Source organism: Sinohyriopsis cumingii, chromosome 9, assembly GCF_028554795.1.
Source record: "Sinohyriopsis cumingii isolate HCF-2022 chromosome 9, ASM2855479v2, whole genome shotgun sequence".
Taxonomy (NCBI): Eukaryota; Metazoa; Mollusca; class Bivalvia; order Unionida; family Unionidae; genus Sinohyriopsis; species Sinohyriopsis cumingii.
The window spans coordinates 106,974,520-106,993,846 of record NC_142969.1 but is presented as its reverse complement, the minus strand read 5'-3'; the positions used below and the strand labels follow the sequence as shown (position 1 = coordinate 106,993,846).

At 36.7% G+C, this 19,327-nt stretch overlaps 1 protein-coding gene across 1 annotated transcript in view; it reads right to left on the bottom strand.

The window, feature by feature from the left end:
• The window catches only part of LOC149792434 (ecdysone-induced protein 78C-like), a 147,021-nt gene extending 128,730 nt beyond the window's left edge, over positions 1 to 18,291 (bottom strand). The window contains exon 1 of the mRNA XM_089971001.1: positions 17,762 to 18,291. Coding sequence (XP_089827127.1) covers positions 17,762 to 17,960 — 199 coding nt within the window. The 5' untranslated portion in view covers positions 17,961 to 18,291. The remainder of the gene's footprint in view (positions 1 to 17,761) is intronic.
• Between the last annotated feature and the right edge of the window lie 1,036 nt (positions 18,292 to 19,327).

The following is a 19,327-nucleotide window of genomic DNA, read 5'->3' as shown; positions in this document are numbered from 1 at the left end:
CTCGCGACGGTAAGTACCCAGGACATGTTCCTTGAGTATTACCTCGCGTAGCCCTTCGTACGTGCGTTCGACTTCGGCCATTTTCATCCACTTCTCAAATAAACCTCGAACACGGTTGTGGAATTGAGAGTGGGTCTCTGTTACCTTTTTCACCGAGTCCCGGAAAAGTTTCCGGTAAGTCTCGGCGGTCAGCCGATAATGGCAGAGAAGCGCCTTCTTGAGGGCAGTGTAGTCATCAGCCTCTTCTGCAGTTAAGCCGTGGTAGACTTCCCGAGCTGCACCTTGCAAAAAGGCTGAGACATTAATGGCCCAGTGCTGTTCAGGGACCTGATGAGCGCGTGCGAGTTTCTCAAACTGGACGAGAAAATCGTCAATAGCCTCCTCCCTATCATTGAAGCGTGACATGTTGATCTGGACTATCCGGTGGTCGATGGAAGGTCGGCCGGTTGTTCCAGAGCTTGTACTGGCGTCGTCCCGTCCGTTGGTCCTAGCTTCAACTCTGACCTTTTCCATCTCCAGAGTGTGAGCGAGTCTGGCTAGCTCCAGCTCTTTCTGGGCGTCTCGGTCCGCTGCTATCTTGGCTAACTCTTGGTCCGCTGCTATCTTGGCTAACTCTTGGTCCGCTGCTATCTTGGCTAGTTCTCTCTGGGCTTCTCTTTCCGCTGCTTTTTCGGCCTTCCATTCCTTGATCCTTTCTTCTATAAAGGTTGCCAGGCGATCTCCCTCGTATCCAAGATCTTCCGACCCCATGGCGCGGTATTCCTTTATCATTTGTCGTTCGGTAGCCATTATACTAATGTAAAGTGATACCTTGTCTCAAAATTCAAACAATATACAGATATTTGTAATACCAGTTTAAATACTTACCTGTCGACAACAACTAGTTTCGTTCAGGTAAGATATTTGTTCGATATCTGCTTCACACGTACTGCTATGAATGGAAGATCTACAAAGCCTGCACATATGACAATAAAAATACAAGATGAGAAAATCACAAAATTTCAAATACAAAGAATGGAAAATATCTCACACTGTTCACTAATACTTCTACCAATAACTTTAAGTCCCAAAATAATATATATGTCTAATTCATATCCCGGACGAAGCGCCCACTGTGGGGGTGTGTGGTGGTTGTCTGGGGGGGGGGTTCTTCTTATAGACTTTAACGAATTATGAGAAGTTCCCCTGGTCCTTATTCAGAAGGTTAATTCTGGACACTATATTATTTATTGACTAAATATATTTATGGCTACGAGCCCCCAGTCAGCTATGCCGACAGTTAAATTAAAAGAAATACAAAGATGAAATTTAAACAATAACAATTTAATAAATGAAATTTAAAAGAATTTAAAGTAATCAATGTCTCTCTTTCACCCAATGATCCCTTTGATCATCATTTGAGTTCACAGTGTGAGGAGATTTTTCCCTTCTTGAGTGCTACTCATCTAAATCTCTTCGTTCCCTTGTCTTTCTCTCCTTTCGTGATCTCCACTTCCGCTTCCTCTTCTATAATCCTTGTTCCTTGCCGTTATCTTGACTTCCGGTTCCTCTTCTAGTATCCGGAACCCTTGACGGTATCCCTTGAGGTCACCCGAAATTCACTCGGTATCTCTCACCGTCACCCGAAATTCTCTGAACTTCTCTCGTCCCCCGAAATTCTCTGAAATTCTTTCGTCCCCCGAAAGCTTCCTGACCGAAGCTATTTCATGAATTTCCTAAATTCCGCCAATTTTTACGAATGGCTAACGGAGTGTGTGTCACTGCGACTCTTAAACACCAACTGACGAATTTCAGGCTTGTACAAGTCTTATGTCAATTTCTCGAATCAAGTCCCACCTACAACGCATCCCGATTGGATGGCGACGGACTCTGGTCATTTGATCGAACTGTCAATCATAAAAATGTCAGTCTGTGTGTCCCCATGTACTGTCCAGCCTACCATTGTCGGCTTCCGGCTCTTTGAAGTTGTCTACGTCACGTGTTCCCATGTACAAAGATTCCCGCCATATTTCCACTCAAGAGCTCAAACAAAGACTGGGTTACGTAAGAGGATTAGCCAACTTAGGCACTTGGAAAAACAAAGCTTACCTGGCTCCACTTACAGACTTATAAATACATGTATAATACAAGGGGTTGGGGTAAAACATCACACCAAACTACTCTCCAGTGACTCCAAAAAAACCACTACCTACACGTATTGTTTGACACTCCCCCCAGAGGTCAGCCTCAATTTGAGTTATCATTTCAGCTATTCTTGACTTAAATTTTGGTGAAAAAGATGAACAGTGCTCAAGCTGCTGGCTTATGGTTTAAAATATCTTTACTTTTGCTACATTTTGCAAGTGTTGTAGCACCTAGTCTGATGTAAGTGCACTAGGAGAAATTAGTCACAAGAGAGGGTTCTTCTTTTCCATATTTACTTGACTCATTAACCCGGCCCTGGCACCATGTTTGTGTCAGGAGGTATAGCTCTGTAGCATCATGGCCATTTAAGATTTACCAAAATGGGTGGTATTACAGAAAAGTAGACAGAAGCAGCTCTACGAGGATGCCAAATAATCTGGACTTTCTACTTGCATTACAAAATACTGAGGGGAAGAACTTATTTTTTGAGACCCGATTATTTTACACCAAAAATTCACTGGTTGTTAGAATCACATTTTCTGTCTGGATTTTAGACTTTTTTGTCCTCAGATCTAAGGCAGACTGGTCTGAACTGCACAGACAGGTGAACCTTTGTTAAAAGTAGGACAAGTTGGGGAATTAAGTAAAAAGTGGCCAGAGCAAGAAAATCATGGGTCCAATAAGCAAATGAAATAGAACTCCAACTTTTACCTTTCTGCACTTGCACAAGTGAAATTGCCAATGCAAAATGTTTCTAACACAACTAGGCATCAGGCTAAATGGAAATCTTATAAGAATTATTTGGATGTGTTCAAAAGCAGCACCCACTCCCATTTCAGGCAAAAATGACAAAAATCTCCAGTGGTTAATGATTTTGAACCGTAATGCATCCAGTTCTACATGCTGACTCCCTGCACTATGTCTGACCAAAGCTTATAAAGGATCCTTGCTGACTTTAAAGTTCAAGAACAAAACTTATGGTCTGACTATGTTAATCTTTAACTAATCCTAGTCTGCATAAATGCACAAAACTTGTGTTCAATAACCAAATTATAGTCATATGTCCACTCTCCACACACACACTCCTTTGCAACCTTTAACTGGTATTAGAAATTCCACAAAGTGGGAAATAGCTTGTAAAATACATGTATACATGTTCTAATTCATTCTAAATTAAACTAACTACTTAACTCAATTTTAAGCACTTTACAACAACTAAAACAGGTCCTAATTTCACAGCAAAGGGTCACTAAACTAAATGTTTGACTATGAATGGAAACCAGCTATCACTGATTTATTTTAAGTCTACAACACACAATTCAGAGAATATAATATTTCTTTGTTCCAGTTGCCTGTCAGATTGAACCCTAGCATAACCCCACTTGGGACTGAGTGGCTTAAGTTGGTGATTTATTTAACAGGAATCACAACCATAAATTTAACTGTGACTAAAGACGTAGACATACAATTAGTAAATTTGTCAAAAGCGAAACTTTTATGCAAAGATATCTTTTGCTCTCAAACCTATTAAATGCCATACCACCTTAAATAACTACATTTAGCCCTATAATCCAAGTTCCTTGAAAACAAATGAGATAAAAACGAGATACAGCATTCCTGCAAGAAATTGGCAACTTGTGGTGGCAGTGGCATTACATGAGATACAAGAGTGCCACCTGGACAGCAGCATGAAACCACCAGTCTCAGTGACAAAACATCAGAATAACTTTTTGGTCATATATTATTGAATAGTTTAATGATGTTGTGTTATACAGACAAGTTTCAGATCCCATAACAAGTGTTTCCTCTAGGGGTATATTTCTGAAACCAAACACAAAAATAAAAAACATGGGAGTCAGAACGTGGAGGTCAAATACAACAACAACAACTGCAACAAAATATGCATGACAGTAAACAGTGTGCATCAAATTTTTGGGGACATGCATCTCTGACACACCAATGGATATAAAGGGAAACAGTGTCTGCATAATACTATTGCCACAACCAAAATGGTGGGCACTGAAACCTCAAGTGTATTTAAGACATAGATCAGGAAATATTCTGGGTGTCAGGGTTCAATTAATTACAAGGGCATTGTACAGTTAGAAACAAAACTGTGTGCAGAATTTGTAAAACATTAATGACAAACTGAGATAATACACATACCAACTCCGAAGACAGACCTTACGAAGACAAATGTATCATCACTTATGCTTTGCAAAATGTATTGTATCATTTGCTAAAGGTACTATATATACTCACTTATAAATGGCAAACAACACATATCCTAATCTGCCATATAAAAATGTACCTGCATATTAAGGTCTATATTATTTCTTCTGCTGATTACTCCCAACAAACTGCATAGACCCTGATTTGCCAGTGCATTATGTAACAACAGATCTGGGTCTGTGCAGTATGCAGTTGCAGTATATGTGGTAAATGTATGATACATATCATGGTACTATTGTATTGCCACCCAAGTATCGTACAGAGAACAAGAAGATAATGGAGTTGTATGATGTAATTATATTTTTTGCAATGTATGATGCATGTACCCTCTGAGGTCCAAACTGCTTAATACACGTTGCAGGATGGAATGAAGATGGCAACACTTGTATTATCCATTCTCACCTGCCATAAATTTGTTTGAAGTGAAGCTAGAGCTGTAACTCCATGGTATAAATCTCACATTGCTTGGTCGGGTAGGCATCGTTTGTCCCATTCCCGGAATGTGGGTCATTTGGAGTGGAAACCTTGGACAGGGGTACTGTGATGATGGTGGCAATGACCAAGGAGGACAAGGGACACCCCTCCAGCTCTGACCCACTGGGAATTGTCCCTGAACTGGTCCTCGCCGGGAAGATCCATCTTTGAAAGAGTGGACAACTGCCCTTTCTTCATACTGTCTAAACAAGGTTTGGGAGTAGGTGTACATGAAAAGGCCAGAGAGTTGTTATCAATCCAAGTTTCCAGTTATCAGCCAACAAACTAAAATATCACATGGAGTCTGGACCTATTTTATTCTGTCCCTTCACTCCTGACCCTCTTTGGATAGTTTCATTATTTCAACACTGAACACAAGCTGATGTCAAATGAGCATAAGTACTAATAATGTTGTATTGTAACTAAGAAATCCTGTAATCCATAGAATCAAAATCAGTACAAGCAGTTTTCACACAGTTGCCTAGTAAAGTTACTTCCATGAGTTCACTCTTTACCTCTACTACTTTCCCCGTCCAAGTGGTGTTCAAAGACTTGAATGATACATCCAATGATTAATGCTAATCTACATGTAAATGAAGTGACCAACTGACCACTGTTCCCACTCTTCACCTGACCTGGGCAGGTGACCTCAAATGACCACTGGGCACTACTATAAATAAAGCATATTACATCTTTATTATTATTGTCAGTACACTCAGGATTTATTCCTGCACAATTCTTATGATATGACCATGACAAGGGATAACAAGAAAAATGAAGGGTTAAAACTTTGAACTTTTCAGTCCATCTAGCTGTCTTTCACAAATTACAAGGATTAAAAGTCAGTTTGATGTTTATGATACCTGTACAACATACTTACGTTCAAATGCTCATCCATTTCTCCAAGTTTTACGACTTGCAGTGAGTGCAATGCATTTCCTCTATTAAATTATACATTTTATGTTCTATAGATTTTTGTGGTGGCAGGATATTTTTGTATTCCATCAAAAGCTATTAATTGAACCAAATAACAAATTAAATATATTATGTTAGTAGAAATGTACATCAAAGAAAAATGTATAGGCCATCACAAGCATGTATTTAAATGTAAGGTAGATAAATTATAAACAAACGGTTTCAAATCTGCTTACAAAACACACGTTTGGAACTTAAGCATGTATGTGTGTAAATACATTTATAAATGCATTCAAGAATGTATAATGCTTCCTCATTTTAGCACAAATAAAATCTCAATTAAAACTGGGAACCCTGATACATCACTCATTTTATTGTTGAAAACGGCATTGCACTGAACTTTGGATCAGCAGTAGGAAATAATACAACGTTTAATAAGAGTTCACATATTTTGCGAAATTTTCATGTATTCAAATATTCTCAACAATAAAATAAGTCCTCTCAAGTGAAATTCTGTTTCAGTTTTATCTTTAAATTTGGTTTCTGTGTGCTCAGTATAAACATAAATTGCCCTCTGCTATTAAAATGTGAAATCTAAACTGACCACCAAAGTGATGCCCACAAGTGTTTCTGAAAAAACCTAATTAAGTGCCAACTGTGCAATGATCTACAACTTGCAGACTTGTGTTTGTTGCATTGTTACCACTAACTTCCCGTGGGTCAGTTGTTCTTATTGGAGTTTTCCCTAATTCTTCCTCCACCAGTTATACTATCTGCCATGTATAGCCTATCATGTGCTAAGAAATGGCATTGAACCCAAACCCAAAACAATAATAACAATCAATTAAAAAACTAGACCCACTTTCTATTATCATGTAAGTTACATCTTTTTTATCAAATCAAGTAATGGGTAGAATGGAAAATATTAAACAACATACAAACCCTACCCATCAGGGGTTTAGTGCCATGGGTATGCGTGGGAACAGCATTCCCTTACTTGTCTTGCTCTCACCACTGTCCCCCCCCATATGAGTAAGATGTGTTCCCTCACTTAAATGTGTTCAGTAACTTCTTTCTTGCCTTCTCTTTATTGAATTTTCTCACTTCTTTATTTAGCAATAAACCATTGCTTTAACCCATGTATGAGCTAGTGGTTACAGTACTTGTGTCAAGCTAGTGGTTACAGTACTTGTGTCAAGCTAGTGGCTACAGTACTTGTGTCAAGCTAGTGGCTACAGTACTTGTGTTAAGCTAGTGGCTACAGTACTTGTGTCAAGCTAGTGGTTACAGTACTTGTGTCAAGCTAGTGGCTACAGTACTTGTGTCAAGCTAGTGGCTACAGTACTTGTGTCAAGCTAGTTGTTACAGTACTTGTGTCAAGCTAGTGGTTACAGTACTTGTGTCAAGCTTGTGCTTACAGTACTTGTGTCAAGCTAGTGGCTACAGTACTTGTGTCAAGCTAGTGGTTACAGTACTTGTGTCAAGCTAGTTGTTACAGTACTTGTGTCAAGCTAGTTGTTACAGTACTTGTGTCAAGATAGTGGTTACAGTACTTGTGTCAAGCTAGTTGTTACAGTACTTGTGTCAAGCCTACTATAAGCTTGTGTCAAGCACTGTAACACCAATAAACTACATGACATTAATCTGTGGCTAATGATGATCTGTCAAGATCATGATAAAGGACAGAAAATAAATCAAGCAAAATATGCACTTTGTGCAGGAAATCCTTAGAATCATAAATAGGGTTGATTATGGAGATGGAATCCTTAGAATCATAAACAGAGTTGATTATGGAGCAGGAATCCTTATAGAATCATAAATAGGGTTGATTAAAGAGCAGAAAATCCTTAGAATCATAAATAGCGTTGATTATGGAGCAGGAAATCCTTAGAATCATAAATAGGGTTGATTATGGAGATGGAATCCTTAGAATCATAAACAGGGTTGATTATGGAGATGGAATCCTTAGAATCCTAAATAGGGTTGATTATGGAGCAGGAATCCTTAGAATCATAAATAGGGTTGATTATGGAGTAGAAAATCCTTAGAATCATAAATAGGGTTGATTATGGAGCAGGAAATCCTTAGAATCATAAATAGGGTTGATTATGGAGCAGGAATCCTTAGAATAATGAATAGGGTTGATTATGGAGATGGAATCCTTAGAATCATAAATAGGGTTGATTTTGGAACAGGAATCCTTAGAATCATAAATAGGGTTGATTATGGAGATGGAATCCTTAGAATCATAAATAGGGTTGATTATGGAGATGGAATCCTTAGAACCATAAATAGGGTTGATTATGGAGCAAGAATCCTTAGAATCATAAATAGGGTTGATTACGGAGCAGGAATCCTTAGAATCATAAATAGGTTTGATTATGGGGTAGAAAATCCTTAGAATCATAAATAGGGTTGATTATGGAGCAGGAAATCCTTAGAATCATAAATAGGGTTGATTTTGGAACAGGAATCCTTAGAATCATAAATAGGGTTGATTATGGAGATGGAATCCTTAGAATCATAAATAGGGTTGATTATGGAGCAGGAATCCTTAGAATCATAAATAGGGTTGATTATGGAGCAGGAATCCTTAGAATCATAAATAGGATTGATTATGGGGTAGAAAATCCTTAGAATCATAAACAGGGTTGATTATGGAGCAGGAATCCTTAGAATCATGAATAGGGTTGATTATGGAGATGGAATCCTTAGAATCATAAATAGGGTTCATTCTGGAACAGGAATCCTTAGAATCATAAATAGGGTTGATTATGGAGATGGAATCCTTAGAATCATAAATAGGGTTGATTGTGGAGATGGAATCCTTAGAATCATAAATAGGGTTGATTAAGGAGTAGAATGGCACTCAGAGGTGTGCTCAAGGAAGAACCATCGACCCACACGATGTGTTATAATAAACTGCATGATTTGATCATAGCAATTAACAGTTATATTTAAGCATCCTTGGACAAAATGAATGTCCAAAGCATCTGCCTCAATTAGCACAATATGTACCTTGTCCAAATCTAGCAAGAAATCTAGGGTTTGAACATATACCCTTTCAGTCATTAACCATTGAGTCACTGTGGTTCCTCATGAAAGAAAGATTAAGGGTATCACCACTTTCCAATCTGATTGCCCCAGTAGATGTATGTCTTTGCCTAAAAGCATATTTAATAGATCACAAAGAAATTTTGGTCAATATAATTTTTCTATTTACAGGTATTTTCTCTTGGGCAATGAAAGAGTTTGTCCAACTGAGTGGGTCACCATGATAATTTGTACTATATAATTAACTTTTTACAGTTATTGTCTCATTGGGCAGTCAAAGAGTTCATCCAACCCAGTGGGTGGCCTGGTCACTTTGGGCTATATTTGTACAATACCAAGGTTTCTTTATATATCATATCACTTTTCATGTCTGCATGGAACCAAATGTTCTGTTGTTTTGTGGGTTTTTTCAATTGCTTCATTGACTTTTTGATAATTTTGGGGTTATTACTTCTAACAGATGGTGCTTTGACCAAACATTATCTTCTTTTCCTTTATGGTGAGACAGATTTCTAATTAATTAAATTAATGAGTTGTAAGTAACTGGTAAGTACATTTTATTGAGAGGTTATACAGGTAAGCAAATTTATCATTACCAATATTAAAAAGTCAGTTTTACTGCCCTAGGTTACAAGCTTACTGCATAGCTAATGACAGATGACCAAATTACCTTGCTTGACCCTGCTAGTTATGACAACAAAAACCCTTTTGAGTTCCCACACCCTTGTTGTAAAAAACATTTTGGGCTTCAATGATGACACTGAAAATTTCCATGGTACAGTATAAAAACAACCACTGGAAAAAATATACACAAATTTAAAGGCACAATTTAATTGTAAGAATTTGGAGGAAATGTATATGCAGAAAACCATACAGTTTGACAACTGAAAATACTGGTCTTTATTAACATTTCGTTGTTTTTAACTTCCCAATAAATTCAGTTAATATCCTCTCTATGAGGTGGTTAATATCCTCTCCATGAGGTGGTTAATATCCTCTCCATGAGGTGGTTAATATCCTCTCTATGAGGTGGTTAATATCCTCTCCATGAGGTGGTTAATATCCTCTCTATGAGGTGGTTAATATCCTCTCCATGAGGTGGTTAATATCCTCTCCTTGTGGTGGTTAACTAAGCAGTAAAAGTGTTCAAGACAAATTGTGTATGAATGGGTGCCATAGGCCACATTAACAGGTACTGAGGGAATGAAAGAATATTTGCCAAGAACAACAGATTCTATCACAGACAGAAGGCTGTGTAGTGTTAACGGCAAAGCAACACAAATAGGTTATTTAGTGCTGAGACAAATGAAGTAAAGAGCCATGCCCAAGGGCACATCACAGTAGCCAAGCCGGGTTAATCTGGTGGTAGGGTTTGAACCCATACCCTTTCAGTCATTAACCAATGAGTCACTGTGGTTCCTCATCAATAGAAAGATTAAGGGTACCACCATTTCCCAGTCTGATGGCCCCAGGTGATGTCTGTCTTTGCCTAAAAGCATATTTATTGATACTCTTGTTGAATAGGTCACAAAGAATGTTTGGACAATATAATTTTTCTATTTACAGGTATTTTCTCTTGGGCAGTCAAAGAGTTTGTCCAACTGAGTGGGTCACCATAACACTTTGGGCTATATAATTTAACTTTCTACAGTTATTGTCTCTTGGGCTGTCAAAGAGTTCATTCAACCCAATGTGTGGCCTGGACACTTTGGGCTAAATTTGTACAACACAAAATACTTCTACCTACATGTTTCAGGAAATTTTCACAATTTACCTTTATGTATTATGTGAATAAACCATGATTGTTTTAAGGAAGAACCCCAATTCACGTTATTTTTATTGCTAATTATCGGGCAGGCTATTCTAAAACCCATGTGGTCTACTGGAAATGACAACTAAGACTGGAAGAGGGGAAAGCATAGTCCCCCAAATAAACCCAGATTTCTGGTATTAAATTGTTTCACACTTCTGCAAGGTCAATGTTTTATTGGTACTATTTGGTCTACATGCTTAAGATTGCAGGTCACATAGGTAAGAACATATATCACTAATTATGCATATTAATTAAAATGCATTAGTTTCAAAAGAACTGCCAACATTGCCACAGGTGACAAAATATGAAGCAGTGAGCTGCATGTGGCCTGAGGGCCAAACAAAAGGAGAGGGACAGAGACAGAAACTGAGAACACATAGTGTGCATACCATGCCATATCCTTAAACAAGTTATTATATAAAGAAAAGCTTTGTATTGGACACAACAGATTTTTATCTCGGGGGGGGGGGGGGGGGGGAAAAGTAGAATCTTAAATTTTACACATCATCTTATAAAATTCTATCAATTAAAAAAAACAAAAAATTTAATTTGGTGAAATGATAAATTTGAATGCTTTTCAAATATGTTAGGAAGCTCTGAATTTTATAAATCTCTGTGAATCAAAGATATCATTGTTCATTCTATTTATTCAAAAGTTACTTTCATTGTCAAAAGATTTTTTTTCTTCTTGTAAGAAGAGTTACAAACATTTTGAACAAAACTTGTTTAAAAGACATGTTTTATCACAAATACTCCAAGTCTGTCAAGAAAATTTGAAATGGGGTTCGTTTAGTAACAAGTAGCCAAAAGGAAAGCAAGAATAATTATGTTTCTAATTTTATTATTTCTTTTCCAATTGGCAAATAGAAAAAGTTTAACACTCTGCTGATATTACCAGGGTCTATTATAGAATAAAACGTTTGGAGGTAGCAGGGAATTCCTGTGAAACCAGACTGTAATGAACACTTATAAAGCTCACCTCAATGTTCTCCAGTATTCATTATAATTTATATAAATTACCAGGCAGAAAATAAATTCAGACTAAAGCAATCTTGACCCTTTTTTAACTAAAGATCTTATAGCAATCTTTTATCTTCACATTTGAACTGTAATCATATTAAAATCTGAACTTACAATTAGCATCATATAGTCAGTATTGTGCTGATGTATTGCAAAACCACCCACCCACCAATCTACCTATGTAGCTAACTATAAGAGAAGGCATTAAAACAATATAATAAATAAGAACACTATTTTCTGTCATATCATTGTAGAGGGAACAAGTTTATAACAAACAGATTTTGATTCTTATTTTTGTATTAATTTTTTACAATCATGGTTCTTAAAATCTTGAAAAGCTATTATCATTGTCCTGGGCCTGTTCCACAAGAAACCTGACATTACTGGGTAATAAACATCGAAAACTCAAGTTAGTAAGCCAGAAAATGCAGATCGCATTGACCTTCTTTAGTTTTAGGGGTAATGTAGTAACCAAGATGCATCCAATTATCAAGTTTCATGATTGGAGCATCAAAAAGACCCAAGAAATGAACTTTGAACACAATTTGAACAAAGTCACTGAACATGAAATAATGGTCACTTCTTTTCCAGATACATTCACTCATCAAGATATTTGTAGAATATTGTGTATATAACATGCCAAAAGCCAGCAAAACATCAAACACAAAATGCAACCAAACTCAGTAAGGCATAAAATAAGGTTAATATTGACCAACAACTAGTACAGACCCTGTATTATTACTTAATATTGACCAACAACTAGTACAGACCCTGTATTATTACTTAATATTGACCAACAACTAGTACAGACCCTGTATTATTACTTAATATTGACCAACAACTAGTACAGACCCTGTATTATTACTTAATATTGACCAACAACTAGTACAGACCCTGTATTATTACTTAATATTGACCAACAACTAGTACAGACCCTGCATTATTACTTAATATTGACCAACAACTAGTACAGACCCTGTATTATTACTTGATATTGACCAACAACTAGCACAGACCCTGCATTATTACTTAATATTGACCAACAACTAGTACAGACCCTGCATTATTACTTAATATTGACCAACAACTAGTACAGACCCTGTATTACTTAATATTGACCAACAACTAGTACAGACCCTGTATTATTACTTAATATTGACCAACAACTAGTACAGACCCTGTATTATTACTTAATATTGACCAACAACTAGTACAGACCCTGTATTATTACTTAATATTGACCAACAACTAGTACAGACCCTGTATTATTACTTAATATTGACCAACAACTAGTACAGACCCTGTATTATTACTTAATATTGACCAACAACTAGTACAGACCCTGCATTATTACTTAATATTGACCAACAACTAGTACAGACCCTGCATTATTACTTAATATTGACCAACAACTAGTACAGACCCTGCATTATTACTTGATATTGACCAACAACTAGTACAGACCCTGCATTATTACTTAATATTGACCAACAACTAGTACAGACCCTGCATTATTACTTAATATTGACCAACAACTAGTACAGACCCTGCATTATTACTTAATATTGACCAACAACTAGTACAGACCCTGCATTATTACTTAATATTGACCAACAGCTAGTACAGACCCTGCAATATTACTTAATATTGACCAACAACTAGTACAGACCCTGTATTATTACTTGATATTGACCAACAACTAGTACAGACCCTGCATTATTACTTGATATTGACCAACAACTAGTACAGACCCTGCATTATTACTTAATATTGACCAACAACTAGTACAGACCCTGCATTATTACTTAATATTGACCAACAACTAGTACAGACCCTGCATTATTACTTAATATTGACCAACAACTAGTACAGACCCTGCATTATTACTTAATATTGACCAACAACTAGTACAGACCCTGTATTATTACTTAATATTGACCAACAACTAGTACAGACCCTGTATTATTACTTAATATTGACCAACAACTAGTACAGACCCTGTATTATTACTTAATATTGACCAACAACTAGTACAGACCCTGTATTATTACTTAATATTGACCAACAACTAGTACAGACCCTGTATTATTACTTAATCATAACAATTCTGTTTTCCTTTACAGAAGACTAATAAACTTTACACAAAACAACATTATCCAGAAGCTTGCTGGTGGGTGGGGGTAATTGGGTCAATGATTTTCCTACAGTATTATTCACACCTATCGTTTTTGTTTAAAGGCAACAGTCTGAAAAATATTTTCTTTTGAATGTCTGATTAAAAGAAACATGTAATGTTTCATGTCTTAACTTCTCTTTATTTTACTCCCTCTTCCAGTAATATGCCACTTGTGTGAAATCTTAATCAAAACAACTGTTGCGGGTGATGATGTTATATGACTGTGCTTGCATCTAGAAGTTTACGAATGTCACCCTTGGGGCTGATTTCTGATAATTATTAACGTTCTTTCTCTCCATAGAGGCTGAAAAATGTCAAATTTAGTTATCTGATGCCAATTTTAAGTGTACCTTGACACTGGTTATGATTGTACTGATGGGAAAAGAAATATTTCTAAGATAACCATATATTCTTGCTTATAAGACAAGTCCAACTGCAAACTGCTCATACGAAGATCTGTCATTGCATAATGCACAAGCAGATCTGGATCTGTGCAGTGTGTTAGGAGTAATCAGTAGAAAAAAACCCATAGACCCTGGTCTACAGGAGCATTATTACAACAGATCAGGATCTTTGTTGTTTGCAGTATGACTGAACTTATAAGTGAGTATTTATGGTAGCTACTGAATTAATGTTTGGAGGTGCAATATAGAATGAACACAAATAGATCTATGGGTAGAAATATCCATCACCCAAATACCCAACACGCAGTTGCCCAAAATAGCACAGAACCCAAAAGCACTTGAAGAAATAAAGGCTGAATCTAATACTGATATCCAGATCAACTTACATATACAGCTGTATGAATGTGTGTGTATATATACAGTATGCAAAAAGCCCAAGTTAAATGCTTAAAATGCAGGGTTCAAAATTAGTGATAGCCTGCTAGCCTTTGACTAGAAAATTTTGGACTAAAAGCTTTCAGACTAGTAGATTTCATAAGTTCACTAGTCTGATGGACAAGTAAGTTTCAGTTGTCAACAGTCAGTGTCTGATTATGCTATAATTTTAAATTAAAAATAAATAGGAATGTTTGGATGACATCCATGCTCTCGCAGAGCTAATGGCATATTTCCCCTGTATATGATTGCCCTTAGAGGATTCGATTTAATGTCTTGTTTCAAATGGTGGCTTTATTTTCTGCCTTCAATTCTCCAATTGAATTATTCTGAAAACCAATTCTATACATTTTAGAGACCCAAATGCCACTAAATAATATAAAACAAATGGGACCTGACTTCTCATATTTCAAAATAAGACTCCTTTCAAGACAGGGAATATGTGCATTTTTGAGACGCAAACGCCACTAAGTAATATAAAACAAATGGGACCTGACTTCTCATATTTCAAAATAAGACTCCTTTCAAGACAGGGAATATGTGCATTTTTTACATGTTCAGCAACTGAAAAAATTCACAAGTTCAAAGAAAATGACATCAAAAAAAGAATAATTGTTATGATAGGGAAAAGCATAAACAAACACGTCAACAGACATGGGCCCAAGACAAGGAATGGCTGAATTATGATGAGTGAACAACATTATGCAATATAATTCATGTACAGAGTTCATTTTAAAAAAAACACTAAAAAAAAGCAGATTCCTTTTTAAAACTGAATCACTAGTCAGACATAAAAACCTAATCAGTAATTGCACACAAAAACTGAATCAGTAGTTACACATGAAAACTAAATCAGTAATTGCACATGAAAACTGAATCAGTAGTCACACATGAAAACTGACTCAGTAATTGCACATGAAAACTGAATCATGAAAACTGAATCAGTAATTGCACATGAAAACTGAATCAGCAGTCACACATGAAAACTAAATCAGTAATTGCACATGAAAACTGAATCAGTAGTCACACATGAAAACAGAATAACACAAATAGAATTGAGGGAGAAGAACAGGTATGCAGAAATCGCCAGAAGAGTTCACCACTGGTAAAATCGTGGAAATTTTAAATTTTAAATCAGAATGTGTTTGACTAGCTCATTAATTGGTTTTCAAAGGCATGTGCATTTGGAAAGAACTAAAGACCATTTCTTCATTCTGTCAGGATGTGTCAGATTGATGAAAGCAATGGGGTTGATGCTGGAAAGACAGGAAGGAATGATAAACAGTCTGTGACATTTGCTCACTCTATAGCTGAAAGTGAAAAGCAAACATTCTTTCAGTAGCATGATGGATGCACAGACAGAGACAATTCAATTCAGGAGGTGGAAATTGTATATGTAAGAATTTAAGATGTATCACCACTCATTACTATTGCTTATTTTATACGTATTATATTAACTGTATTAACTGGTCCATATTTTTACACTAATCAGTAATGCTGGATTTTCATTAAGTGTTATTTCTATTACCAGCTGCCTTCCCAGAAAGGAACTTCATCAGACGCATCTGGAAAGGCCAAACATTTCTTGAAAATGATGCGATAAGCAGTCACTTGCAATTTATGTTATTCACGACAGATGTTATATCACTCCTGGCCCAACTGTCAATTGTTTTCAAAGACACAAGTGCTTCAGTTACTTATATCAAGCAAACGTTAGGAGACATGATGGTCATTTTGAAAAAGTACAAAACTGGTCTGAGACAAAATAGTGAAAATTGGATGTGTGTTGTGACCATCGTTCCAACTGGTCTGAGACAAAATAGTGAAAATTGGATGTGTGTTGTGACCATCATTCCAACTGGTCTGAGACAAAATAGTGAAAACTGGATGTGTGTTGTGACCATCATTCCAACTGGTCTGAGACGAAATGGTGAAAACTGGATATGTGTTGTGACCTTATGACCTACTCTTCATAACTTTCCGTACAGATGACAATCAAACTGATCACCGGCAATAAATTTATGGAATATTGCAGGGTGGCATCTAACGAGAAAAAAAAAACTTATATGGATCCAGAGTGCAGGCAAAATCCTTTTTAGACTGGTTCCCATTGGTTTCTGAAATGTGAGGACTGAGTACATGAACATGCTTTTTTTGGTCTTAGATAAAAATAATCTTTTATCTTCAAAAGCAGTATAGCAGATTTCAACGATAACAGTATGTGCATTAGATGGGATTTTAAACTGTACTTTTGTCCTACCACAGGTAGAATCACATATATGTCAATGGGTAACCAAACAAATGCTGATATCAGAGCAAAAGTTAATTCAATCATCATAACTGATTCCCTCTTCCTCTATCACAAACGTTAAAGATAAATGCTAATAATGTAGCCTCGATTCAGTTACACCCACCTTAGTGCCCCTAATCATTTTTGTTTTAGTTTATTTTCCCCACATATCCTAGTCTGCCTTTCCACTGCATAATGATGAAAATGGGCTGGCTTACATATGCTATGTGTAACAGAGAATAAAGCACAGACAAGACTGGGGTTTGAACCCAGTACTGCCGATCACTAGATGGGCACCCTATTACCTATCCAAGCATACGTGCCCAGTCATACTCATCCTCATGTATTACCATTGTGCTTTTATTATGGGCCCTTAGGGATCTTGTTTGGTGCCTTGCCCACTTCAATGAGCTGAAGACACATTACATATAGACCGCTTCGATGGCTAAGTGGTTGGATGCGGAAGGTCGAGGGTTTGACCCCCGTCCGCCCCCCCCCCCCGAGTCATACTAAAAACTTATAAAAATGGTACTAACAGCTACCTTGCTAGGCGCAGAGCATTAAGTTAGAGTTAGGCCTGTCATGATAATGTGACTAAGTGGGACATGATCCTACATTGAAAATCCAGATAACACACACACACACACACACACATTACATGTAACACCTGAGACACCCCAGATCGGTTTGAAAATTTATTTCTGAACTACTATTGCAGACTTTGTGTCTAACCCCACCCCCTCAGCTTCTCTTCAGGCAAATATCACTTCATTGTTCACGTGTTCCATTTCTTAATCATTTTACATAAAAGATAATACCCTCACCTGTTTTACACTTTATGTGGCTGACACCAGCATCTAGCCCCTGACTCGTCTCTAAGGCCGTGGTAGGAACAAGACATGACCCCGAAAGCGACAGGACTACAGGCTGATTTACACCGTAATTCTCAGTTAACGCAGCCGATCTCCCCGGGGTGATTGAATCTGCCGACATTTCCCTCACAAACCCTGGTAAATTCTCCATTATGTCGCTTGTATCAGCAATTTGTGCAGATCTTTCTTATTTCCTTTAAAGAGTATAATTTTACATAAGATTAAAGCTCTGTGCTAGAACCAGTTGACACTTCGTGCACACCTATCATGCGGGGAAATCCCCGTGCATTGAGCAGTCATCAAGGGAAAATCCCATTAATTCATTGCCATCTTTGAGTGTCTATCTGCAGTTAAGGTCCTGCAATACTTCTTAACCATACAAACTGGACCGAATCTAGAATAATGTGCCCAAACATTGATGTCATTGTCCTGTCAATGGAAATTCCAACGCTGCTCCCTGACAGCTGAGAGACAATGTACTTTTTTAATTCTAATGGCGGATCACCTTAGTTGCTAGGGTACGTATCTGTATAAGCAACAGTGGTTGTAGGTTGGAGTCTTTTTAGATTTTGAAACGACTAAGACATATTTTAAAACGTATGTGTTTGCTTTCCATACACTAAATTAGCAAATGAAATAGATGCACGTCGCATTTAATACTATGCACTATTGAATAAAATATAAACAAATGACATGTATTGAACGTGGTAAGAATCCTGGGTCATTGACTTATCAGTTCAAAACTGAAATGAACTATGTACGCAGAAAATATTTTTGTTGCGGTCGTAACAATAGAGATCCATACTTTCACTCAGAGTTCTATCAAAAAACAAAAACCATTGCTGACCCAAATTCACTAATGAGGCACAAATCAATGTCGCTGACAGGTTAACTCATTATATACGTTTTTTTTCCTTAATGCATACCATTTTGCTATATCAATATAGGTCTATCATTACAAAAAGATAAAATAATCAATGTAAACAATAAATAAAGCTTGGATCTGAAAATATCGAAACCTAAATGGTGTATATCAATACCTACGTTACTGTCGCTAGTGTAATTATGAGCCAATTCTGTCAGATAAAGATGAAAAAATCAAAAATGAAGATTTAATTAAAACGTCTCTGAATCAATCGTGTATACTCTGAGAGAAATCTAAAAGCAAATTTTGAATAATCATTCACGATACTTCAGAATGTAGGTCGCTAAGGTCATGATGCATACGAGATTTTTGGGGAGGATGCAAGGCGCTAAAAATTCACTCGTACGTTTTATTATAAAAAAACAAACAAAAACAAACAACAACAACCAAATAAATGATTATTGTTGATGCATAATTTCTTTTACGTGCCATATGTTGTGATGTTCATTGGTTATAGAACATGGGATACTTACGTTACTTGGTCCAAATAATATGAAACCAAAATCAAAGGAATGAATATACCCTTCAAAAATGTAATCATGTTTCATATATGTCTGAAAATAAAATCTTGATAAATCTATCAAGCAATATTT